At 34.1% G+C, this 27,964-nt stretch overlaps 1 protein-coding gene and 1 long non-coding RNA gene across 10 annotated transcripts in view; one reads left to right on the top strand and one right to left on the bottom strand.

Moving 5' to 3' along the window:
- Positions 1-6,885: 6,885 nt before the first annotated feature.
- Positions 6,886-27,964, bottom strand: part of LOC143195929 (uncharacterized) — a 351,357-nt gene continuing 330,278 nt past the window's right edge. For all 4 annotated transcript variants that reach the window (XM_076403457.1, XM_076403456.1, XM_076403458.1 and 1 more), the window contains 2 exons: positions 9,829-10,051; positions 6,886-7,960 (listed from right to left, as the gene is read on the bottom strand). In XM_076403457.1, the coding sequence (XP_076259572.1) occupies positions 7,796-7,960; positions 9,829-10,051 (388 nt within the window). In that variant the 3' untranslated portion in view covers positions 6,886-7,795. The remainder of the gene's footprint in view (positions 7,961-9,828; positions 10,052-27,964) is intronic.
- LOC143195933 (uncharacterized) lies at positions 10,368-12,711 on the top strand. Of its 6 annotated transcripts, none has more exons than XR_013005616.1 (3): positions 10,368-10,755; positions 10,822-10,940; positions 12,348-12,486. It is a non-coding gene; the product is annotated as an uncharacterized LOC143195933 (long non-coding RNA). The 6 variants fall into 6 exon arrangements; XR_013005617.1 differs by lacking the exon at positions 12,348-12,486 and adding an exon at positions 11,086-11,296; XR_013005614.1 differs by lacking the exon at positions 10,822-10,940 and having other exon boundaries at positions 12,348-12,540.

Raw genomic sequence — 27,964 nt, 5'->3', positions numbered from 1 at the left:
TTTTCATAAATTGTTTAATTCGTTTTAACAGCAGATTATAAAATAATTTTTATATTGCAAGTTGTAGAAATTAGTTTAGGCGTCTATGTATTTGTGTGTTTGGTATAAATTTATGTCAAGTTTATTTATGTTAGATTTATTTACGACATCGATTATCAATCCTCTAATAGCTTAAAAATGATTTGAGGAAGCAGGGCTATTTGAGAGCGCGAGCAAGAGCCAGACGGAATACGTTAAAATTTGAGACTTTTCGAAGGCATTCAATGATGTAAATTAACTGAGAACTATATTGACCTTGAACATATTGTGGGAAAGATGAATCTCAGGGAATGGGTGGGTGTACTTTCACCAATGGAAGGAAATCATCATTGGATATGTTTTTCCCTTCCTAGAAATATCTACTAACCAGAAGGATAGTTTTACCGGATAATTTTCGCGGTGCAAGGAACCCAATGGAGGAGCAATAGAGGAAAAAATGCGATGTATCCGTCTAACTAAACACAATCTTCGTAGACGAGTTTACATACAATCTTCACATAGTTAAACACGAGTTTACACACAGTCTTCACAAATCTTACAGTCTTTGAATATCCATCTATTCCTTGCAGTGTAAGTTTTAGTGTAAATAAAGTATTTTTAACTTTGCCATTTTTTTTCCTTTATAATCGGAACGCAGGTAGCACAGATATAAGCGTGTAGTTTTAATTTTGAAAAATGATCTTAATGCATGTTCTTAAAGGGTTAAACTTTGAATTTTCTAGACTAGAATGCCCCCTTAACCAATAACTAAACTGCCGTAAACTGTTAATACTTAAATGTATTCCTACAACTTCTTTAAATCCCCGAAAATATTATCTGAGGTCAACATAAAAATCACAAACAGAGGTTGTTACCGACGCAAACATTAAAAAATCCACAAAATGATTTTGAATGACCGTAAATTGAAATTGAATGAAATATCAACTGAACGTGTACGTCATATCATTCACGTATATTTGGGTATGAGATAGCTCTGTTCAAAGTGTGTGCCGCGGGAGTTCACTTTTGACCAAAAACAACGACAACACAAGTTAATGATTTGGAGCAGTGTTTGAAGATAATCCAGCTTAATAAACCCGAGTTTTTGCGTCGATATGTGATAATGGATGAAACATGACTCCATCATTCCACTCCGAAGTTTAATCGACAGTCATCTGAGTGGACTGCAAAACGCAACAGTCGGTTGGCAAGGTTATGGCGTCTGTATTTTGGAATGCGCATGGATCAATTTTCATTGATTACCTTGAAAAAGGAAGGACCATCAACAGCGACTATTAGCAAGCACCAAAACGATGCACCGTGTCACAAGTCAGTGAAAACGATGGTAAAAATGCATGAATTGGGCTTCAAATTGCTTCCTCATCCACCGTATTCTCCAGATCTATCCCCAGCAACTGTTTCCTGTTCTCAAATCTCAAAAGAATGCTCGCTGGAAAGAAATGTCCGTCGAATGAAGAGGTGATCGGCGAAACCGAGACCTGTTTGCAAGCAAAAGAAAAATCGTACTCCAAAAATGGTATCGAAAAGTTGAAGGGTCGCTATAATCAGTGTATCACCCTTGAAAGGAATTATGTTGAATAAAAATAATAAAAAAAATGTGTTTTACTATGGTAGGCCGAGGACTTTTCAATTCACCTGTTAGTACCATGAGGAACTCTAGTCGAATTAAATTTAAGTGTTGATAATGCCTGAATGAATATATAACTCCAGTAGTTGACCATATTTCAACGGTAGATATTTACTCATCTTGTAGATAAGTAGACTCGGTCGAAAGCATTGTGAGATGTCCAGCAATATTGTGGGGCAGTATTTCTTTCCTTCGGATGGTTTTTCAATAACCACTATTAGTCTATGCACGTGGTCGGTCGTTGAGTGGTGATTGCGAATTCCAAACTCGAATTTTGGTATTTTTATAAATGGTTGGATACGTTTTAACAGCAGTTTCTCAAGTAATTTTGATATCGCACGTAGTAGCTAAATAAGCCTGTGTTTACAAGCACATCCGTAAAGTTTTAAGCTTTGAACATATTTCTTTTTTTTTCAAATTTGTATACTAGAATAGGTGGTAATTAACCAGTATATTAACAAACAATTAATGCCTAAGTGTATACCTACAGCTACTTCAAATCCCGGAAAAGTTATCTGATATCAGTACGGGAAAATACCGCTTTCGTCAAAATGTGACGCGATATCGGGACCCCGTTGTAATGCCAGAAAAAATTTGCTCTTATCACCGTAAACTTCCAATCAGTCAATAGGAGAGCCCTTGTTTAGAAATACGGCAATATCGTCGCGTAAAAACGAGGCAAGAGCGGTCTACATCTTCCGGCAACGCTTTATACACTGTCGCATAGGAATCTCCAGAAAATATTTTTCAAGAGATGTCGTGACTTTTTTACGATATTAACTCGCGCGAGGAACGTGTCGGGAAGGCCTTAAACCCAAATCGGCCGGCGTATTTTTTCTCGTCTCTCTAGATTTTAAGTCTGTCGGAAGGCTTTCTTTTTTGTCGTCGTTTCGCAAGTTCCGTGTTCTCTGTTTTTTTTTCTTTTCGTCTTCTTTAGCTCCACTCGAAAAGGAAAATTTCGTGCCGGTGTTTGCAAACATTTGTTTTTGTGAGCGATGAAAGGAATAAGTTCAGTCGGGAATACATAAATACCTGTTTTATTTCTCATTTTTAGGTTTTCGGAACGATAAAGTTAGAGTTTTAGTAGAACCATTATCATGATTTGGACATGCTTGTCAAATGAGAGGTAACTGAATTTCTCACAGACATCTTTTTTTTGTTATATTTTGGTTTACTAGAACTATTTCTGAAAACAAATCACATAGATATAGTTCACTTATCGGAAACTCATTTTTCTAAAAAATAATACATTAAAATACGGAGTTATGATGCCTCATGATTGTTTACGATGCATATCCATAATAATCCATGAAAATCCATAAATTGAACTTCGAAATGCTTCCTCATTCACCGTATTATCCAGATCTGGCCCCCCGCGACTATTTCCTATTCTCAGATCTCAAAAGAATGCTCGCCGGGAAGAAATGTTTGTCAAATGAACAGGCGATCGCCGAAACTGAAACCTATTTTGAAGCAAAGAACAAATCGTACTACAAAAGTGATATCGAAACGTTGGAGAGTCGCTATAATCAGTGTATCACACTTGAAGGGACTTATGTTGAATAAAAAAATAATTTTACCACAAAACGTGTTTTACTATGGTAGGCCAAGGACGTTTTAATTGACCTGTTATACAGCGTTTCCAATAAAACAAGATTAAGAAAGAAGAAATACAATTGTCGATCAAGATACAAAACAACACAACAACAATACAGAGAGCCGGCTTGATGGTCAGTTTTCAAAGCAACCGAACGGTCCTCTTACTATTGTGCTAGTTGCGGGTTCGAATCCTACTGGGGCATAGATTTACTTTATGATCTTGATCATAATTTTAAATCTCTTTATCGTCAACAGTGGAAAATCAGGCAAGGAATAACCATTGAAATCACGCCAGTAACCAGGCTAGGTAACCGGATGTCTTCTAGGATAGTCTTTAAATTGGTCACTGGTCAGTCCGTAGGCTTAATGCTGAGGACCGTGGTTCGAAACCTACATTAAATAGTAGGTCCAGTCCAGATAAACCCTCGTCGGTAAAAAGGAGACTTTAATATATGTAAAAATACGATACAAAGATTTAATTTTAAAATTAGGGCTCAGGTCTATTATTGAATGGGATTTATGATTTTAAACACACAGCCTGAGGTTCGAGATTAATAACACCTGAAAAAAGAAATGAGTTTCTCATAGTAAGTAATACAACAAATTGTAATTATCATTCAGGGCGCGCACCCACTTAGTGGCCAACCCAAGCAGTATAGTGCTAAAGATTCTGATTTCTCTTTCTCTGTTTGAGTTTCTCTTGCAGCAGACCGAATTTGTTAATTTATATTTTGGGTCTGCTTCAAAATTAAGTAGACCTCAAGAAACACTACTGTTGCAACATATGCTGACGATACAGCGATTTTATCATCACACGAGGATCCAATATCAGCCACAAGAAGCCTCCGACTTCATCTTAACAAAGTCGAATTGTGGTTGAAAACGTGGCGTATCAAAGTAAATGAGACAAAATCTTCCCATGTGACATTCACCCTTTGTAGAAGAACAGGTCCCTCAGTAAAATTCAATAATCATGAACTTCCGCAAGCAGACAACGTTAAATATCTGGGAATGCATTGAACATGGAATAGACATGGAAAAGATATATAGTGACAAAACGCAAACAGCTTGGACTTAAACTAAACCAAATAAATTGGCTGATAAACAATGTTTTGCCATATAAGTCAATACTTAGGTCCATTTGGACCTCTGGTATTAAACTATGGGGTACTACTAGAAAATCTAACATAGATATCCTCTAGAGGTTCCAGAATACAGCGTTGCGAGTCATCGTCGATGCCCCATATTACGTGTCCTAAAAACTGATTTAGTTTTAGAACCATAACGAGTATGATTCGAAATGTTAGTGCTTTCCAATGCACTCGCCAAACAGTTAAATGTGCGCGATGACACTGAAGAGCAAAGTACCATACCAACTGAGTAATAGACACATATAGTGAGATTTAATAATCTCTAGAATAAGATATAATAGACTTTAAAATAAGTTAGAATAGTATCGAGACTAATATTTAGATTATAAGTTGTAAATTGAATTCATATAATAATACTTATTGCCTACGGGTAGATTGATGACATTCTAAGAGATTAATAAACAAATAAATAAAAAAATATTGTTAATTCATTTTGCTTCATTCCCTTTTTCTACGTCCTTGGGTTTTTCTTTTCTCTTATCCTCTATCTACAATAATCACCAATCATACTGATGTTCCTTCACCTCTGATGTTGTTTCACCACCTCTGAACCAGTTTCTCCTGCTCTTCACTCAAATAAACTAAACTTTTAGAGAATAAAAATAGTATTAATCATTGCTTCAAAGTTAGAATTCAACATTAATTTACGCCTTGAAGGTGCTTTGCAGTTTCCAAAAATATGTCTTTTAAACCATGCCATTGTATATAACGTGAATACACGTTTCACTCACTTCGAATTTCCAAAATTCTCTTAAACAAACTCCCTAATGACAGAATTATATCACACGACCGACTGTTTTCGTCTCCAGGTCAAAGGAGGGAATTTAGAAAATGGTGAGGTCGTTGACAGGTCAGAGGGAAGGAAAACTTTCGCAAAACGACCCTCTGGAGATTGCGTTCAAGAATCTCGAGATTATGGTGGAAGGGCGCGCCTCTTGTCGGCTTATTCCAAAAACTTAAAAGCCAACGTCCAAGGGGACCCTTTCTACATCTACCGACAGTTTAGCGTATGTTCCCTTCCTTAACTAAAATACAAGATATTTAAAAACATTTTAACACTTCAAATATTCTTGTCAACAACAAAATATACTTCGCCATATGTCAAGAAAAAGAATTTTATTCCCTAAACCTTTTTGAAAAATATAAAAAAAACAATATTTAAAATAGTTGAGCATAGTATTTTATAAATAAATAATAATTTTAAGATACTTCCTAATTAGTACTTCTTTGAGTATCAAATCTAAATTAAAAATTCGTTCAACTTCATTAATATTTATTTAGTAACTCTCAGGCAGGGTTCTATAAAATAATGATGATTAGTATGCTGTGCTTCATTAGATGTCGCCAGTAAGAAGAAAATAATTAGCAGGAAATTTAAAACAATGATCTGGAAAGGAATCTTTATTTACGTGTTTAAGCCAATAGCCAATAGAGGACGCCCCACGAACATTTCTAGCAATTTTTGCGACTCTGCAGGCAACCAAACATTTACTAGATATTGACAATATGCAGTACATACAAAAAAAGTACGGTTTTGATAGTATAGAGGTTCTCCTTTCCTTATATTTCAAATATTATCACCTTAACTAACATAAATAATAATACAATCACGTAAATACAAATATATTGCCAACAAATATAATTATGATTCTTTAGGGAATCAAAAATATTCCGTAGATAGGAATCTGTAAGGTTCATATCTGCCTGTTAAATAGGCAGTCAGTAGAGGGCGACTGACTGAAGTCTATTTTTGTGACTTTAAATAAATACTGGTCTTTTATTTTGATAAAAAAATCATAAACAGTCAAATTTTTGATTCAGAACTTTTTTCTATCATAGTTATTATAGATTCAATGAAAACGCTATAGGTCATACGACTAACTATAAAATTTCATATTATATTACTACACATAAAACCTTTCTTAGTTTAATTTAAATATTTAACTATGATGACTCATATGTTTGATTTCTACAAGCTTCACGCACTATTTAACAGGCCTAGGTATTGGGCGTTGTATAGCCTGGTCCTTATCCCATTATTTAGTGTTCTATATATAAAAAACCAATTTGGGATTTGATGAATAAGTGTTTTTTATTTCAGACGTTAACAAACAGTTATACTTTGTTTTATTTAATTTTGTTAAAGTGACGCATATACGTCGACATTGTGCTTAATTTACCGATAAAATCGGAACAAAGTATAAAATCAAGAGACCAAATAGAACTAAAGTAAAATCTAGTTTGTGGATATTATCAATATCCAGATATTGACAAATAACTTCTTCATTTAATTTTTCATTACTGCCTGATGTCCCAGTGTTAAAATAAGCAGACTGAAGCAACATAAGTATTGTTCCACACTCTCAAAACCACAATCTATATTAAATTTATTTACCTGAAAGGAAATATATTTTTAAAATTGTGGTTATAACTATCAATGTAAAGGTATGTGAAAGGAAAACAAATGTATTTTCAAAAAATAACAATATATTACACATATACAATATTATTGCTTTTACAAAATTGTTTATTGAAAAGTTCCACTTGAACGTAACACATTATAAATTAAATATTTATATAAATTATACACAATTAATACTGCCAGAATGTTTACACTAATGGGTTATTATTACTGATTTTTTTAATTATATTGATGCTAATTATGGATATTTTTTTGACTAGCACACTGAAACTAAATAGGATGATGCTGGTAACACAACATCCTCGTACCAGATTCTGTAAACAAAAAAAAAACAAGCACGACTATTTCCATTTTATCTGTTGAATAGTGAGATTTTTTAACTGAGTTTTCTTAATTCCTCTAGTAGTATTATAAAAGAACTTCAATAATTCCCAGCTCAATATGAGCCAAAGATATGATTCGTTAACAAACTACTTTTATAAGCGTCTGCTTTCTAGTATAAAGTATAAAGAAAGAAAATAATTGATATTTTAGGTTCTTTAGCTAACTTAGGACAGTCTACGGAAGAAGTGTGCTCTCCCTCCGAGGGGATATGCACAGTTTCTTCTGGCTATTTACAAAGAAAATCTAAAGCTATTTGTGTCAAAAAATTTCTTTAGATGGATTTCCATAATACATAGAAACCGATATTCAGTCTCATTTCGAACTAATTTGTAGGCCCCTGAATGGTTATTCCTAATTTTAAATTGCAAAAAATGTACATTTTTTAACAAATCCTTTAAATTAGTGATTCCGAATACTGTCAAAATGCTGATTAGAATAGCGTGAAAAGATTCGACGACGGTTTTCCCGTTAAGAAAACTCGTTTTCCACGCTACTGCCGAGATATGTTGTTTCGATTCGTAGTTCTTATGGCAATTTCAGCTGGAGCTATCTCGATATTCGCCCTTATAACGTCTAGTAGACGTAGATCTGTTTCAGCTGGGGTTTGAGCTCCGCTGGTATGGTGTAGATTTCGGTGGGCGGCTTCTTCTTGACCAGGCGGCGCCACTTGCCGCCCAGGTTTTTCCTGAAGCCGCGGACGAAACCAGGTCTTTCGGCATTGGCTTGTACAATGTTCTTCTGCAACAATACAACGGCTACAATTAATAGAGGGAACGGGTTCAATGTGTTATTCTCATTCTTAAGAAATGCATACAATCTTATTCAAACTACGCCACTGTATCTGACGGGGGGTTATTGATCCGAGCCCAACCAGGGGTTATGAATAGAAGAGAACCTGTGTTGTAACTTTATGAGAGCGGGCATATGGCACGGCGGGCTTTACCCGTCGTTATTTCAATTTCTAAGGACGTTTCTCTCGACTTCGTTCGGTTCTCTACCTGACGAAAGACTCGTATGTCAGTTCCGACAACATATGACCTAACGGTAACTTTTTAAGGTGAAGATACGTTCCCATGAGACTTTCTCTGGGGGCATTTTCGCCGGACACACAAAAAATGTGTACAAAAAGCAAATTCTCGGTAACAATCTTTTGTCGAACGAACAGAAAATTATAAACCCAAAATAGACATGATAATAGTGAGAATGAAACCAGTACTAATAATAAAGGATGCTAATCTGCGACCTCGTTTATTATATACACTGGTAGCGATGGTGTAATGCTAGTTCCTTGAACATTCAGCCTACCAGCATGTGTATATACGGTTTCAAAAGCCACGTTTTGTTCACGTGTTCAGAGAGAGAGAGAGAGAGAGACTGAGAAAGAGAACGTTGAAACAGCTGATTAAGTCACTTTTTTTCAACGTTCTAACGAAAAAAACTTCAATGTATTAGCACGACCATCCAGTGTTCTTAGCGATCAGGTTTTTATCGATGGAAAAAGGTCATGGGCGTAGGCAAACTGTAGAATATTAAAAATATTTTGTAATAAGTGTCTCACTACAGTTAATTTCTGACAGAATTGCAATGTTTCGTGATAGCATAAAAAGTTAGACCTTACTTGGTCAAACTAAGTTTTTATTCAGGTTTTGTTGAAAAAATCAGATCTCAAAATGAGTTTGACTGAACAAAACTATTCGTGAAGTCTCAGTTTCGCAAGTAACGCGACTTGGACTGGAACAATGGGGTCAGTGTAAAAGGCATTCACTTAATTATCACGAAGAAAAACAATTTCAGCCGGTAATAGAAACCATTGTTTGTAAAATGAATCAGCGAAGACTTTTATAAACAGCGAAGTGAAAACGCATAAGGAGGCAACTTGCTAAAACTCTGACCTTTTTGAAATCTAGCACGATATTCCAATGTGACGAAACGAAATTTGCAATCTAGGTCAATCTATCCTCCATCTGAACGGTCTTCGCGTTTATTTATTTATTTACCTCACCGATGACTAATTGATTCGATAATTGTTGTTCCTAAATAGATTAATAAACGCCGCCTTGGACCAAAAATAAAACAAGCTGATACTAATATTAGAAATCGCTCTGAAAAATTATTAAACAAAATCTGGATTATTTTTAGATCGGATTTTTTTGATGATTTTATATTAAAAGTTGTTTGGTCGAGTCCGGACAAGGTCACAGGCAATGTTTCTCTAGCCTGGATGGTAGAGGGATGGGAAAAATATACGTTGGTGTAACATTGATAGTGACTGAATAGGGTGTGTGAAAAGCAGGATGTTATTTTTGGGCAAGGAGTCGAGAGAACCTTGGTGGTTACCCTGAGACCGAAAAACGACGAGAACGACCGAAGTTATCAGTGGCGGAATGGATGGAACCGAATTTCCGATAAAAAAACGGCTTTCGAGTGGTGATTACAAGGATTTTCAAATGTGAGAAAGTCGGAATCCGTCCATTCAAGGTTTTTTCGACGGCTCTACTTTCATTCGGCGCGTTTTGGTCAACGTAAAGTTTCGCGTGATGTAAATGTTGGTGTTACTCAACGAGCGCGGGGAAAGTTGGGTGAATGCAGGAAGCGGAGAGACCTACCTGTTCGTTATTGTACAAATTGCGTTCGATGGGTGGAGGAAACTGCCATAAAAACTGCCCCCTGTACGTCAGGGGGTCGTTGCTTTCCGCCCTCTGCAACTGTCCGGGATTGACGGCAGCGTTGGATCCGTTGCTGGCGACGGTCGGTTGGAGTACCACGGTGGTCGTGGCCTCGGTCACTGGATGCACCGTGTTGGAATGCTCCTCCCTTTTCCTCAGTTTGCTGCGAACAAGCCGAATAGCGATCATTGTACCATTCGAACCCACCATCTTAGAATAGCCGCGGTTCGATTCTGAGCCGATTAAGATAGCGATTTTGACTTGCGAACGAGAGAGATTCCCTTAAACTCTACTTAAATATATCACAGATTCACAGAAAGTCTTTGGTAACTTTGCAGCGTGTGCGGTACAGACAGAGTCGCGCACTTGTTGACTAGAAACGGTTTATCGAGGACTTTAGTTTAGCGGGACTAGAAGTCGTCGAACTTTTGTCGAAAAATTGCCAACGAGATAGCCAAACGAAAACTCCTGGCCATACTATAGAATTCCGCACGATTTGCTTTCGCTAGACGACGCGAGAAAACAGTTCGAGTACGACACCCTCGTTCCGAATTTATAGCGCGAGCTGTGATGACGACGGCTACAAGATCGCACAGTGCGGTAAGCGGCGCATAATGATTTCATGGCCTACTCGGCTAAAGTCGCCGCGGCAGTTGGAGGGGCGGCCGGTTTCACACAGTGCGACGTTGTCGTTATACGTACGCTTTCATCTTCAGACGGACAGCGGAATCGATATGTGTTTGGTACAGTTTCTTCAAGCGTTCGCTACCTACGTAAACATTCATTAAATCATCGAGTATATAGCGTAGTGTCGGGCATAATGGAAACATTGTTTTCAATAAGGGATATTTCATTCGATTATTTCAGGTATATGCAACCCCCATTGCATAATATATAAAATATATTCCTTAAATGTATTTAACATGTTTTTAGAAACCTTGGAAAAGAAGGGCTTAAGTTATATTAAAATACGTGATTAACAACAGATAAATAACATAGACTAAAATAAAATGTAATTCAAGAAAAACAGATGGCAAGGGATGGAAATTCAGGTCTGTCAATCATTTAGCACGATGCCAAATGTAACTTCTCGATTGAGTATCAATTTTAATTGTTTAAAAATTCATAATATATAAAAACTGCCATTGCATAATATATAAAATATATTCCTTAATTGCATTGTACCATATTTTTTAGAAGAATTTGATAACTTTGAAAGAAAGGGCTTATATTATTTTAAATTATATTAAAATATATAATTGAGAGACGCTTTAATAGCAGATAAGTAACATAAAATCAGCGGTTAAGATGAAACTTAGAAAGACAGAAGACGATGGGGTGTTATTCTCGGCTATCGATCAAATAGTACGATGCCAAATGTATTTTTTCGATTCAGTATCAATTTTAATTGTTTTGTAAAATATTAATAGAATCAAATATAAAGTAAAATAAAATAATAATATTAATAATCATATAATTTGCGCAACATAATTTGGAGCTATCAGATATGTTCTCCTCTCTGAAGTAACTATGGCAAATGATGGATTGTATTCAGGAATATTTTCAAAATAATTTCCTGACACCTCGATGATTCATTTGGTTTTTTCATGCAGCTATTTAAAATATTTATCCTGATTTAAGGTAGATATGTTAGTAACTCTTTTAGATAGGATGACTACCTTGTCACTGATATTGGTTCTACTCCTTACATCATTAACAGTCTTGTGAACATTTTGTAGATTGTTGTGTTAGTTTTTTTGATGTATTTATCTATTATTTGGTGGACTTTCATAACAATTGATAATTAATAAACGCTCAATTAATATTAACTGTTAATTAAAAAAGAAGGAATTGTTCTGGAATAGTGTGTTTATTTTTCTTTTATATTAGTACATGTAGAAAGAATATTACACATCTATTAAATTTTTTAATAGTTTTAGGAAAATTTACCTAAAACTATTTTGGTCTTACAGATTCTTCTATACTATGTTTTTCGAATGGATATTTATTTTGGAAATGTATTTATAACAACACACAACTGTTAACAGGCCTGACTATCAAAACTGTACATTCGAAAACAAGGGTGATTATTTTAAGGTGGTGGTGGTGGTGAGTGAGACGTCTAGACAGTTTGGTTAATGATCGAATTGTTAAAAATTAGCGTTGGGAACTATCGACTGAAAACGACTGTTTAGTAATAGACTACTTTTCACTATCGACTGTTTCAGTCAACTACTTTCAGTCGCCAATTTCGATTCCACTGATTTGACTACTTTTTACTATTGACTATTTTAGTCGTGTGCTTTCAGTTATTGTTTTCGAACATACTAGTTTCATTCGACTGATTTTGAGTGTTCTGGCTTTAACATGCTAGCCGTGATGTTGTAAATAATGTCCGGAATTTATTTTTTGTATAGATTTATATGTAATATGTATGCTTTTTTCATATATATTTTAAGGTCTCCTTTTAACCAACGAGGGCTTATCTGTACTGGACCTACAGTTTAACGAGGGCTCCGAACTACGGTCCTCGGCATCCCAGAAATCATCCAGTCTTACCCAGCTTGTATACTGTCGTAACTGGGATCATTTTTCTTGTCGGATTTTACACTCTTGCTTAGGATAAACACAAATCACAAATATTAAACAATCACAAACATAAATTTACGACCACGCCCCAGCAGGATTCGAACTCGCAACTATCGCAACAGTAGGTGGACCGTCCTGTCGCCTTTACCACTGCGCCAACCAAGCCTCAGTGTCGCTTTGTATCGTCGTTCAACAAGTCTTCTTCCCATAAAATAAAATATTTTCTAAAGTAAACTAAAAGTTTTATTATTTTAAACCCCTTCATATTTCATCACTTATCTATAACCTAGAACATCCTCCTTAACTATAACTTTGTACCTTATATAGTTAAAACTAACATATACAGGGTAGATTTCGATAGTAAGTTATGCATGTTTTCACGAAATAAGTAATAATACCAAAGCCCACAGACTGTACATTAAAAGGTTTTCTTGGTGACGTAAAATTTTAATAAAATATAGACAGATGACATTTGCGTGCTTGACATATGTACGTCACTAGTCCCGGGCTTTTTTTTTAAAGACAATACAGAGCTGACGTCCTCTAGGACACAGTAGAAATAACATTTGTTAATACTATTATACTCGATGGTCGTGTACGTAGTGAATGTTTTGACGTCAAGCAAAAACATTCGCGCCATTACAATTGCCGAGTAAAAAATAAAACAATCCCGCCTATGATTCGCGGTAATTGCCGATGGATCTGGGTTTTTTAAGCGCCGGTTTTACCAACATCTTTCGCGTTATGTCACGTTTGCGGCGCTGACATTTCTACACAAGTTCGAAAAAGCCCGATAATCGCCATTCGAAAACGGTTTATCGGAAGGCGACGTTGCCGCATCTAACCGAAATTCCTCATTAACTACCACAACTTGGTCTGATTCAAAAGTGAAAAAGCTTACAATGAGTGGGTAAATATTTGTTCGTTTAGAATTTCGAGGAAAAAAGTTTATTGATTTAGAGTTTTCTGATATTCGTTGATGATTACGTATGTAAGTAATGTACAAGGTAATCTATAACACCGGTCTATAAAAACACAAAAATTTCTGTCGGTAAAATTAATGTCGGTCTTTACGGGCTGTCGCTGTCGAAAAAGAAGTAAGAGGGCGGGGGCAGTGTTTCTAGTATCGCTAATATATGTACAGCAGTTCAAAATGGCTTCGAGAGTTTGTAAGCGAGACGTTGACTTCGTTTTGGTATATTTGTGGCGAATTTATTAAAGTAGGATGAAAAAAGTACGATTTAAGTACACATTTAACCATTTGAGAAGCTTACTTGGGCTTGGAAGAAAAATTGTGCTCCACACGTCTTTTATTGTATGAAACCATTCATTAAATTATGTGTTACGTCTGATTGTAGGCAATAAAGTTTGGTGCAAATAATTTGGAGGGAACCAGGTGGCCATCACACAGATTGTTATTTTTGCATTGTAAATCCGTTTAAAGGTAAAAATTCAAAGAAAATATCTTATCCTGCTCCAATATCCCATACAGAAAAAAAATCTGTACCTTCTCCTCTGTATAGGAAACTTTTCGGTTAATTAGTTATGAAAATGAACTTTTTATGATATATAGTACTGTAATATTAAAGTGAAATATTGACGTCAGTTGATTCGATTTTATTCAAATTAAATCAAACATGACAAGTAATCCGAAACATTCAAGGTTTTATTTAGTTTTTGCATTGGTAGTGTATGACTAATCAATAGTATTCTTTGAACGAGTATAAATAGAAAAAATATATTCGCTTTTACATGAACACTCCAAATTATAAGTACATTATGTACTTAGTGTTATTACCTCGGTTGAATTGGTAATATTAATCTACGAAAAAGATTGACGTATAGATGCTTAGAATACTGCTCTTATCGTATAATGTCATTTATTGTACGATTTAGTCAGTAATCATTTTATTTTATCAATTGAATTCAAATGATTTCGATAATTTTAATACGTATCAAGTATTTGATATAGAAATTGTTAGTTATAGGTGAGATAATAAGTTATAGTTAAAAATTCAAAAGATTCATTTGTAATTTAAAGTAAAACAAAAGTTTTTATTATTTTGAACTCTTTTAAACTCTATTGTTTTTAAAACTCCTCACAAACAGAGAAAACAACAATATTTTGTGAAACCTCCCTGTTTTTGGAACTTTTTTCCATAAAGTAACAATAAATAATAAGAACAGTTTAAATAATCAAGAATCGATTCTTGATTTTAAAAATACCAGAAAATTTCGTATTAATGGATGCATTTTAAATAACGAAAACAGTCAAATGGGACAAAGACGGCCTTCTTACAAGTTTTAGACTAGTTTACTGAATATTTTGGGAATATCAAGAAATCTGTTATTTCGGTGAACTAACCAATTATCACATTGGAATGAGCGCGAAGCATGATTTATTAGGCGATATCGTGAATCATATTAGTTTGTTGAAAATCACACTTAACATATTGAGACACAATAAAAACATGCCGCTATTACTCAAGGAATAAATAATTATATAATGAGAGCATTTATTAGCAATGCTTTGTTATATTATCGATGAATAATTTCCAGTGTAACGTTTGTAGTGTTTACTGTGTGCCATGATGCATATGTTGGTTTTGTAAATATATACTTAATCTCTGACATACTTTCTGATACTGATTCAATACATTTATCATTCTAATCTTCAAAGGCATAGTAATATATGGTAATTAATGAAAAATAAATTATTTCAAATTAAGGTTGAGATATTCCAGTTGCATAAAATATATTTATGTTCTAATACATGGGCTGAAAAGTCCCGGACGTAATCAAAGAAAACGTTTGTTCAAAATTGGCTTTATTCATCAACCTAATCTCCATCAAGAGCCACGCAATCATTCGAGGGCCGCTCTAACGTTTCAATGCCGCTTTTGTAGAACGGTTTATCTTTTGCCTCAAAATGGGCCTGTCACCAATTGCTCAACTCATATGTCCACTCAAATGACGATTGTTTTGATGCCGGAGTAAAGTGATGGATCCTTGTTTCATCCATTGTCACATGTCGATGCAAAATTTCCTGTATGTTACTTTTAAATATGGCCAAACACTGCTCAGAATCATCAACACGTTCTTGCTTTTGATCAACAGTGAGCAAAAGCGCCACCCACTTTGAACAGAACTTTCTCATAATCAAATACTCATGCAATATAAAACCAACTTTTGATATCTTTACGATACTCGCTCCTACAACTATACTTTTTTTTAAAGGATTTTGTGGATTTTTTAAATGTTTTCTGGTGTTACCACCTCATTTGGACGTCCACTGTGTTCTGCATCATCGATGTCTTTACGACCACGCTTGAAATCAGAACACCAACGTTTTATTGCTTTTCAAGCTTCATTGCTTCGCTTGAACGGTATTTTTTCTCATCAAGAAGCAGTGTAAAATTAAAACACGAAATAGTTTTTGATCCATTATTTCGAAAATAAAAAAGTAATGTCACTTTTAGCACAACAGCTTACTTTTGTAGGTTAGTATTAAGTGAAAAAGCGGTGAATGCAATAAAACTAGCGCCATCTATGCGCCAGGTCCGGGACCCTTCGGCCCATGTGTTAATATACGTTCTAACTCTTATATCTGTAGCTCTACTCACGGTACATCTTATGAAATATAGTAAGTAATAATTGATGTTTTGCCTATTTATTAATTGTATTTTATATCAGATAATTTTAAATTAATACAGCACTGGAACAAAAAAGCTGTTTGAATATTTTCGATCCATTTCTATGTATTTTGATGTGGTGAAAACGTTAATAATATAGACAAATATTTCAGGACGCCAGGAACGTGTGTGTTACAGCAATGGTGTATTTTCATAGATTCTGCAAAAAGAAACTGGTTTTATTAGAAAAGTGACAAAAAATCCCGGAACATATATATATATATATATATATATATATATATATATATATATATATATATATATATATATACCTGATAAGTGATTAAAATTTATATGAACAACTACATTTTAACAAACACCAAAACAAAGAATAGAGAAATAATTAATATTCCTTAATAGTAATAAAATTGTAAGACAAAAAGCGGAAACCAATAAGAAAGAGTATTTAAACGCTTACTGTTGATTTTGCATTTGAACGTTACGAAATTATACAGGAACACCATTCGAGTTGGTTACGAGCTCTTCCGCTATTCCACCGGAAAACAAAAGATTAATTAATTCATAAACAATATAAAATCAAAGGTCTCCATTAGTTATTCAGCCACAGAACAAATAAATCGTCGCGCAACCTTGCCGATTGACCCTCAAATTGAATAAGAACGAACGGTATTAACGGTTAACAGTACGAAAAGGGCCATTCATCCGGAAACCATTTGTTAGTCGAAATATTAATAAATCTTAAAGGAATCATTAGTGCTAATATCGAGCAGACTGAAGGCCTTTTATACTGGATAATTATAGTAATTAGTTGTTACAGATTATACTGGCATATACAGTTTTTTGAAACTATCGAGTCTGTAAACGTGTCATTTGTGGCACTAATTAGTTTTCTGGATTTATCAAGAGAAAAAAGCAGATGAAAGTCACTATTTGCTGGAAGAGACTTCTGGTGAGCATGCTTCAATCATAAGAACATGTGAAACGTAGTTAGTAGTCCTGGTAGGTCGAAAACGTTTGAAAATGCGGAATTCGAGGAGTTATTGGATTAGAGAGACGGGCAAAATCTATAGAATCAAATAGCCAATACTTTGAGTAAATACATTTTAACCATTAATTATAAACAACATGTTTTCTTAAGCACAAATAGCGCAAAGGAGTTATCCACATCCCTTATGAATAGTAATTTAATGATATGACTTTTTCAAAAGCTTCTCGTGCTGTAAACCGATTTTTTAATAAATGTGACTGTAGTAATGGGAAAGTTATCTATATTTAACTCATTTATATTATTACATGAATGGATGTACCTAAAGTTTCAAAGATTTTGTTGCCATAATTTGCATGTATATCAAAATATAATCCATTATTTTCCAAATTTTTTTAAGCATGTAATGTACGGTGAACAGAGTTGCTGCACTCAAATCAATTGAAAAGTCCCCGGCTTACCATAGTAAAACACATTTTTTGCCAAAATTAGTTTTTTTTATTCAACATAATTCCCTTCAAGGGTGATACACTGATTATAGCTACACTCCAACTTTTCGATACCATTTTCGTAGTACGATTTGTCCTTTGCTTCAAAATAGGCCTCAGTTTTGGCGATCACGTCTTCATTCGACGAACATTTCTTCCCAGCGAGCGTGCTTTTGAGATTTGAGAACAGGAAATAGTCGCTGGGGCCAAATATGGAAAATACAGTGGATGAGGAAGCAATTCGAAGCCAAACCCATCATTTTCATTGACTTGGGACACGGTGCACTGCCTTGGTGAAGCAGAAGCTTCTTTTTCTTCAAATGCGGCCGTTTTTCGGCGATTTCGTCCTTCAAACGGTCCAATAACGCTATGTAATAGTCGCTGTTGATGGTCCTTCCTTTCTCAAGATAGTCAATAAAAATTATTCCATGCGCATCCCAAAATACAGACGCCATAACCTTGCCAGCCGACTGTTGCGTTTTCCCATGCTTTGCATCGGGTTCATCGTGTGCAGTCCACTCGAATGGTCGTCGATTGGACTTCCGAATGAAATGATGGAGCCATGTTTCATTTATTATCACATATCGACACAAAAACTCGGGATTATTGCGCTTGATCATCTTCAAACACTACTCCGAATCATCAACTTGTCGTTGTTTTTGGTCAGAATTGAGCTCGCGCGGCACCCGCTTTGCACAGAGCTTTCTCATACCCAAATATTCGTGAATGATGTGATGTATACGTTCAGTTGATATCTTTAGAGTGTCGCTATTTCATTCAATTTTAATTTACGGTTAATCATATTCAGCGCTTATGCATCAGCAGCTACTTTAGCAACGTATATAAACGTCTGGAAACCGTTGATTCAACAACAGCTAAGCTACCCGAAATTTCGAAAATAATTTGACTCGTTAACCTTAAGAAGTATCAATAAATTCAAAAAGATTAGTTTTGAAATAGGTACCTACTATCTAATTCAGACGTAAATATATTTTTGTGGCCGTGCTAACAGCATTTTACAAGTAGGCAACATATTTTTGTGGTGAACACGCACACATTGGTATTTTGTTTACGCCGTTCCAAGCCTGGATAAACAGATAGAGCATTGATTATAATTTCATCTTCACTTTTGTCCCGAAATCAGAGTATTAGATCAGTCCAGTGCGTGTCATTTTTTACAACAAACCGTTTATTAGCGTGACTAATTTTTAATAGGGCGACAAATTTTGGTTATAGGTTGTTCGTTAAATCTGATACTAAACATATAGAATTACGTGTGAAAATTAGTAATATTTTTTGTCAAATTCCCATAATAACAATTCAATTATAAAGGTAAAAATAAACGTTTAAATTAGCATTTAATTAAGACCTTGTTGCCATTTATGTAAAATCATATATTATTTTTAAAGCGTTAGTCGTTTGGTATATGTTAATTTATTGATATTCAATTAGGTTATGTATAAATATCTGTGAATTTCAAAGAATTTTCAAAGACGAAAAAAATTTTTAAAAAACCCCTTTTCCATTGTCAAATCTAAAGTTTCTTGACATCGTTTTAATAGGAACAATTTCAGCTTTCTTTTAACTCAAGTTATTTTTAATATGCAATTATTTTTAATGATTTTTTGCGAAAGGATGTCAATGTCTGTTATGTATAATTAGTGGTTTTTGCTTCAAAAGAAATTATATCTTTACAAGAATTACATCGATATGTTTCTTAGCTCTCGACATCGTTTCGAAGAATTGCCTCCTTGATCTTAAAACCGCTGATGAAGTATCTAATACATCTTCTTTAATGTTGAAATTTGGGAATACCCAAGCTTCAGAAATTACAACCATCAACCAAGACTACCAGAGTTTGAGTATCTCAATAGAGAAAATAACACACATCAGATATCTTAAAAAATATCAACACTACATGATTTTAACGTGAATTTTCGTTTATTTCAACTTAAAATACATATGGTCTGAGAGTTTTGGCTTTATTCGAGAGGTAATTATTTTGGAACATTTTCATGTATATACTCGTGAAAAATTGCGATTTTTTGGCCATTTTCATATATTTTACTGTAATTTTCGTTCAAATAGTTACAAGTTAATGAAAACTGCTGGGATTATAGAGAATTTTGTGCTGAATCGAATAGTGGTATAACAATATTTGAACAACCATTTGATTTTAAGATATACAATGAAAACTGTAATTTGTAGAAATCAGTTGGTTTAGCTTTAGGTCAGATATCTTCAAAACTATGAACGGTACAGGATTTTAATGTGAATTTTCGTTTATTTCGACCTAAAATACATATGGTCTGAGAGTTTCAGCTTTATTCGAGAGGTAAATTTTTTTGGAACTTTTTCCATGTATATACTCGTGAAAAATTGCGATTTTTGGCCATTTTCATATATTTTACTGTAATTTTCGTTCAAATAGTTACAAGTTAATGAAAACTGCTGGGATTATAGAGAATTTTGTGTTGAATCGAATAGTGGTATAACAATATTTGAACAACCATTTGATTTTAAGATATACAATGAAAACTGTAATTTGTAGAAATCAGTTGGTTTAGCTTTAGGTCAGATATTTTCAAAACTATGAACGGTACAGGATTTTAATGTGAATTTTCGTTTATTTCGACCTAAAATACATATGGTCTGAGAGTTTCAGCTTTATTCCAGAGGTAAATTTATTTGGAACTTTTTCCATATATATACTCGTGAAAAATTGCGATTTTTGGCCATTTTCATATATTTTACTGTAATTTCCGTTCAAATAGTTACAAGTTAATGAAAACTGCTGGGATTATAGAGAATTTTGTGCTGAATCGAATAGTGGTATAACAATATTTGAACAACCATTTGATTTTAAGATATACAATGAAAACTGTAATTTGTAGAAATCAGTTGGTTTAGCTTTAGGTCAGATATCTTCAAAACTATGAACGGTACAGGATTTTAATGTGAATTTTCGTTTATTTCGACCTAAAATACATATGGTCTGAGAGTTTCAGCTTTATTCGAGAGGTAAATTTTTTTGGAACTTTTTCCATGTATATACTCGTGAAAAATTGCGATTTTTTGCCATTTTCATATGTTTTATTGTAATTTCCGTTCAAATAGTTACAAGTTAATGAAAAGTGCTGGGTTTGTAGAGAATTTTGTGCTGAATCGAATAGTGGTATAGCAATATTTGAACGACCATTTGATTTTATGATATAACTGTATTTCGGATAAATCAATGGGTTTAGGTTTAAGTCAGATGTCTTCAAAACTATGACTGCTACAGGATATTAATGTGAATTTTTGTTTATTTTGCACTAAAATACATATAGTCTGATAGTTTCAGCTTTATTTGAGAGGTAATTTTTTTTGACATTTTTTCCATGTATATGGAAAATGGCGATTTTAATTTTTTTTTACAGCCACTTCTGCTGAACTAATTCTATATTAATGAAAACTGCAAGGATCTATAAAGAATTTTACGTTAGAGGATAGTATAACAATATTTATACAAACTTTACTTTTTAAACTTCATAGTGAAAAATGTAATTTAAATATTTAGGTAAGATTTTCAAATTGCATTTAGGAAAGAGTGAAAAATCCATGTAAAATTGATGTCACCCGATAACGATATGAACTTAAACCATTAAATATTACTAGAACTATTTGATAATAATTAAAACTCACTATAATTTATGTTTGAGATTATTTTCGTATATTAGAAAACATTTTATATATTTAGCTAATTTGTTTTAGATTCGAAAACTAAACATTGTCGTCAGTTGAATGTCACTTAGAACGGGTAAGGAAGCAGGGAATGATTTATTACCGAGAAGCGACAAGCAGTGTCAAAAAAAATCAGCCTTTACGGAATTTTAGCGCATTTAATGTGACCTGGCACGTGAAAGAGACCTCATTATTTACGGATGACAAATCAATACCACTCGGGACCGAAAAAAGGTTGGCAAAGAACCTAAAGCCACCGCCTTATTTACTTGAAACGTACCGTCGGGTAACGAGTCTCATTTTTTTTGCACCTGCACATACATCTCGAAAATATGTGGACGTTAAACGACCTCACACAAACAAAAACACACACGCACACACGTGAAAACGCGTCGCATATTTTCCATATTTCACCGTCTTGCGGTCCAGAGGTCGAATGTCACATGATCGCGAAAAAAAAATTGTCCCGTCTCTAGAAAAACCCAAACAGAAAGTCGGCTGTTTTTCTGACGGTGAAAATAGATTTTTTGGCAATGATATGGAGTAGCGATTTTCCAGACCGATTGCATAAGCGAAACTCGTCTCGACGCTCTAAATATGGCACCCAGTGGGCTGAAAATGTCGTAGTTCTTATCGAGACAAAACTTGTATCCTACAATGGTACCACATATTATCGATCTTATCGGGACAACATTGCAATTCCTTCTAGAGCCTGCACACTATTTAAACAGGAACATATAGTCAAGTGGTATGGTATGTATTAGTATATGTAATGCATAGTATTCTGGCGAATGGTATTTTAGGGTAAATGATATGGCTTGGTGAATGGAGGTAAAACGAAATGAAACCGTGGTATTTACATTATGTAAATGAATGGAAATACTCTTCAATAACATCCCAGATAAACGTCTCGGGGTTGCCAGCTATTCGTTATCGAGTTCTAGTTGGCGCTGCTGGCACCCCGCCCGTGTTCAACATCTGGGATTATATTTCTGGGTATTTTGTAGGCCGTTATTCGACTATGTAAAATTCGACACGCCTCAATGTCGAGTATTATACAGTATTATACATTTTCTAAATGATTTTTATGCTATAATATAACTTATTCCTGTTACTACTATTCGTTTCTTGAAAATCGTTTGAGTATAGCGAGAGTGGTGTTTTTAAGTGTCACCCAAACCTGTTTCTCACGAAATTTTGAGCTCAATTGAATCAAAACCGTTAACTGTGAACATTCCACGCAAAAATGACTTCCTTTCATACTTTTGAAACAACATTTTAGTGACGATTTTTCATTAACTCATGTGGCACCCATCTTTTGGATCCTTCTCATCACTTGCAATCGTTCACAAAGTGCTACTCACCGCTCATTAAACTTTTTTGCTAATTATTTTTTAATTTGAGTTGGATCTTCTTCCACTAACTCATGAAATTCCGCATGTTCAATGTTCTAAGTTTAACAGAAACATATTCTTCATATTCTTTTGGCTGCAGCATGCTCACCGTACTTTTTTTCTTTTGATGAAACAAAAAAAGTTAAATGTGGTGCAAATGCTCATTTTGAGTTACAAAACGTGACATTTTCAAAACTTTATAAATCTATATATAAATCTATTATCGAAGAACTGGATCAAATGGATTTGCGAAGTTATCCAAGATTTTGCTTCGAAACACGAAAAAAGATTACTAAATCATACTAATGTGGAAGCGATACAACTGCTGGACAGCGCGCAGGGTATCAGGAGATTGAAGCGAACCAAACCATACAAACTTATATAAAGTGATACCTTTAGTGTAAACTATAGCTAAAAGTTATTAAAATTTTATTATTGAGGAATACATATTGATGTATTTTCTCGCACTCATCTTGCTTGTGAATTAATCCAAGTACAAATGAAAAGTAGTAATAAATTAATGTATCATTAAGATTGTACTAAGCGTATCTAATAAAGATTTTATATAAAAAACGTATCAATTCCTAGCAATGCATACTTATCGCTAATGCTGTCTGATACAAAAACCGGAAAATAATTACCTGGTAAACATAATTCATTGTTTTATCAATTTAAAGCTAAAGAGAACAATTCACGTTACTCTTAAGCCTCTTATTTTACTTCAGGTTCATGATGGCAAACCCAAGCTTTACCAAAGTGAAAAAGCGATATACAAAATATTTTAAAAGCGTTTTTAAGGTAAAGTTTATTTTTTCCCTAAATTATAAATTAGTTATTTTTAAATGATAGATTTATTTTAGTTTTAGAGTCTTACATAGATTCTAAAAATATTCCCAAAAACTCTATTGTATCGGAAATAGACTCGGTGCAAATTTGCAATGTCAAACATGAGACAAATATTGTCATGATGCCAGTTTGCTTTTTTGTTGTATTTCCGTTCAACATTGTTGCCTCTACCTATATATAGAGTCGCACATATTAGTTGAGGGTTAAAATGTCTTGTAAATATTCTTTCATGGGCCAAATAAATTGGTTTCATTTAGAAATAGAATCAATACATTTCTGTATTATCAGGTCTTGATCAGGTCAATATACTTGTACAGATCGATAAATGAAATCCTAAATGTATATTAGAGTGATGAATAAGTTGAAATAAAAAAAATGACTTGTAATTGCATGATCCTTGTGCTTTGATCAACTTATAGCATAAATTTGCAATAGGTGCGAAGATTCGGAAGTCATATGGTGCTAAATTTGGCGAATAAGCTGGATGTTGAAACAATCTGTATTCTCATTGTATAATAAACTGGACCTTCATAGGAGATTTTCCCATGCAATTGATTAAACTGATGAAGCTCTGGTTATGTTCGATGAAAAGCCAATCTTTAATTTTGAGGTGGAAAGATATTTGGTGCTATTAGAAAAAAAAACCTAATACATCCACTAATGTGTTTCTCTACCATATGAATAACTAAAGCGATTCTGTTGCTTTGAAATTAATTGCGACAATGTTAGAACACACTTATTTAGAGACTTATTGTAAAGTTAGAGTAAAAACTGGAAAACATTGGCTGGGAAGTTTTGGATATAACTACCGTATAACCCTAACTTTGTCCTTTCTGACTGTTATTTTTCTCTTCTCTGCAAAATTGTCTTAATAGTGTAAACTGAATTTAAAAGAGGCTTGTAAAAATAACTCGGTTCAGTTTTTAGCCCAGAAATCTCTGACGATCTAAAGTAAAACATGATGTCAACTTGTTCGTTTTAAAAACTTTAAGACAATGTTTAAAAAAAGAAAGTATTTAATGTTAAAAATTTCATTGAAAAATCGAAGAATTTATAAAATATTATTGCCAGCAAAAAAAAATCAAGTTAGCTTCACAATATAATAATTACAGTGGTCCAAATATGTCAAACAACGACTCATAATTTTTCGGGACAAAATTCAAATACTTTCTTTGCATTAATTTTGTTCCCCTGTAAAGTCATTCCTTCTACATCACCGTATTTAGTTATTAAGTCAAATAGCAAAATATCCCCGGTAGTATCCGACCAAATACAATTTGCAAAACAACACCGCAGGACCCGGCCTTTTCTCTTTTCGGATTTTTTGTTTGTGTCGCCGATCAGTTCTGCTGGCCCCGTTGCGTAGGCCACGATCTGTGATTTCTCATTTATGGCCAGCGGATTGTTATGCAACGGCGTTGTCTGGTTTTGTTTACGTTTTTACGAATATCTAGAGGAAAAAACCTGACCTGTCTTAAATATCGTAACGTTGCGGGAGACCGGAAATCTTTCGGCTCGTGTGGGATGGCCCGAGCACGATAATGTATATATATTCGTAAAACGGAATCGATCACAAGTGGTTTGGGTTTTTAGGCCTTAATTAAGCAACAGTAGGTTGGAGAAATAGTAAATTAGGTCTTTCCTAATAGATGATTTTAAAATTAAATATATCTACTGTAATATTTATTCAATTAAGCCATACTATAACGCGTTTGAAAGATACTGATTGAAGCATTTCATAAATTGGATGCAGAGTAATAAAAGAATACACGTCACTTACAAGGGATAGTTAAAAATTATTTATTCTAAGTAATGGTCATTTGATTCTATACATTATCCCCATCTGCCAGGCATTATGGATGCCATTCCAAAATAACAGTTACTCCTTTGAGAAATCAGAAAGAAATCAGAAAAGTTCTGGAGAATACGGTGGATGTGATAAAACTTGCAAAGTCACCATATCATGCCTTTGAATGCATTGTGGACGTTTTTCAATCAATGTTCAGTAAGTAATCAAGGAAATTATTTGTTCTGGTTACAATCAATATTAACTTTTTATCCAGGTTCCAACAGTTCATAATATACAACATCAACCTGGTCCCAGACGACACAGAGAATGATCTTACGACCAAAGCGTAGAAAAATATTTGGCCTTGTAGTCTATGGGACAGCTTTGCTCGATGATAACCATATTTTTTTTTCGCGGAATTTTCGAACTAAATCAATTTTTAACGACCCTTTATTATTCGATGCAAAAATGACTTCCTTTCATATTTTTGATCAACATTTTACTGACGATTTTTCGATTTTTTAATTTCCTGTCATTGACTTCAAGTGGAATCCATCTTTATAACTTTTGGATATTTCCCATCACTTAGAATCGTACACACATTGCGACTTTGCTGTAATCCGTTTTTTCTGCTGTAGCGAATTGAGGCATGTCGAATTTTACATCGTGGAATAACGGTCTACAAAATACCCAGAAATATAATCCCAGATGTTGAACACGGGCGGGGTGCCAACTGGAACCCGACAACGAATAGCTGGCGGCAACCCCGAGACGTTTATCTGGGATATTACTGAAGGGTATTTCGGTCATTCAGTGCTCAACCCTTGTTTGGTTTAGACGTGCCACCATCGACTGCCCAAGCCTCGTCTTCAGGTAACTCCGCTGCCATCCGTTTGATTATTTGTGTTTTCACATTTTTTTTATATTGCCAATAAATAACGGACACATTATGTAAACACCACTGTTTCATTTCATTTTACCTCCATTCACCGAGCCACATCATTTTTTACCCTAAACTGCTAATGGTTTTTGGGTAATAACAGGACGTTTTGCTTTTGTCTTAAACGTTAAAATAAACATTCATATTCATGCTAACCGTGAGGCTTTACTAGCAAACGATAAATTTCACTGGCTTTTCACACGCTTTCAGACACAACGCTGCTATATTGGAGGAAGCTATTTTTTGTAGTTTTGAGGTTAACGATAGCCGTATAAAATGACATATGTATCAATCATAACAGTGCACACTTACGGCTAGTGAAATTTGTTACAAAAATCGGAAAATAATAACCGACACGCCCGGTAATTATCATTATCAATTAAGATGAATCCAATTTGAAATCGAGAATCCCGATCTCAACACAATTATTCGAATTATATTTAATTAGAACCTATATTTATTACAGTATAATAATATATCAATTTAACATTTCTTCGGCTTTGGTGAAAGTATCGAGAACCGAGTAATTTCATTTCTTTTTGTCGTTATATAACGATCTGCAAACTATTCATTAAATATTTCATTATATTTTGTTGATAGCGTAAACAAAGTGCTTATTTCACTTCTCTATTATGTTTTAAAACAAATCCCTTTTGGATATTAATAATGCTAATTTATATGAAGACTGTTGTTGCCGACTGGTACATTCCACTGTTATGATCAATTAAAGTGAAAAATGATGATTATTTGACTTTAATTGATATAAAATTAGTTGTCGGGGAATTCTTTAAAATTTAGAAATTACTGGGCTCGAGTATTCCAAGTATTCTTTTACTTTAAAAATGCATTAGTTGAGAACAATTTGTATATTATATATTAATCAAAATAGTTCCCATTAGTTTCTACAACTCTTTCCCAGCTTTCTGTCAAGTGAAGGTACTATGTCAAAAGAGATGTTGGTTTGGCAGAGAACAAATCGAACCATTCTTAATCGATCCAAATCGATTCAGTCAATCAATCAGTTACTATTTTACTTGTCATGCAACAGGATCATTTTGCGTCAATTACTCGCTTTGCTGTTTTTCTTTGCAAAAATAAGCAGTTCTATTTATTGAATTGACGTTGGTAGATATCTGCATGAATAATTCCGTTGAATTTTAACATCGCTTAACATATTATACCTTGCTGATCCTATGATATGTACAAGGCTTTATGGCAAGGGGAATATTCTGCTTCCATGTCGGTGTTGATGGCTCTTCTGAGCTAACCCATACCTTTTTGCCTTTGAAATTGTCATTTATTGTTTTTATTGTACTAGCGATGAAAGGTAGATACACCTTTCATCGCTAGTACACCACAGAAAAATCTTGTTTTTTATACGGCAAGGAATGAAACGATACTATTTAAACTGTTGTCTCTTTACATCTTTCTCTTTCTGGTCCCTTTGTATGTTAACACCTGGAAATAGTCAATTAATCAACTGCTAAGTTGTCTGAAAGTTCTTTGAGAATTCGAGATGACTGAACTTGGCAGTACATTTCTTGAAGAAATAGAGGTATTTTTTTGATAACATCTTTATTAGATATGCTTAGTATAATCTTAATTATAAATTAATTTATTACTACATTTCATTTGTACTTGACGAGTGCGAGATAAATACATGAATATG

This window comes from Rhynchophorus ferrugineus, unplaced genomic scaffold, assembly GCF_030347505.1.
Source record: "Rhynchophorus ferrugineus isolate W39M unplaced genomic scaffold, kcgeb_rfMv2 rfM4, whole genome shotgun sequence".
Classification (NCBI taxonomy): domain Eukaryota; kingdom Metazoa; phylum Arthropoda; class Insecta; order Coleoptera; family Curculionidae; genus Rhynchophorus; species Rhynchophorus ferrugineus.
This window is presented reverse-complemented; position numbering and strand designations above follow the sequence as displayed.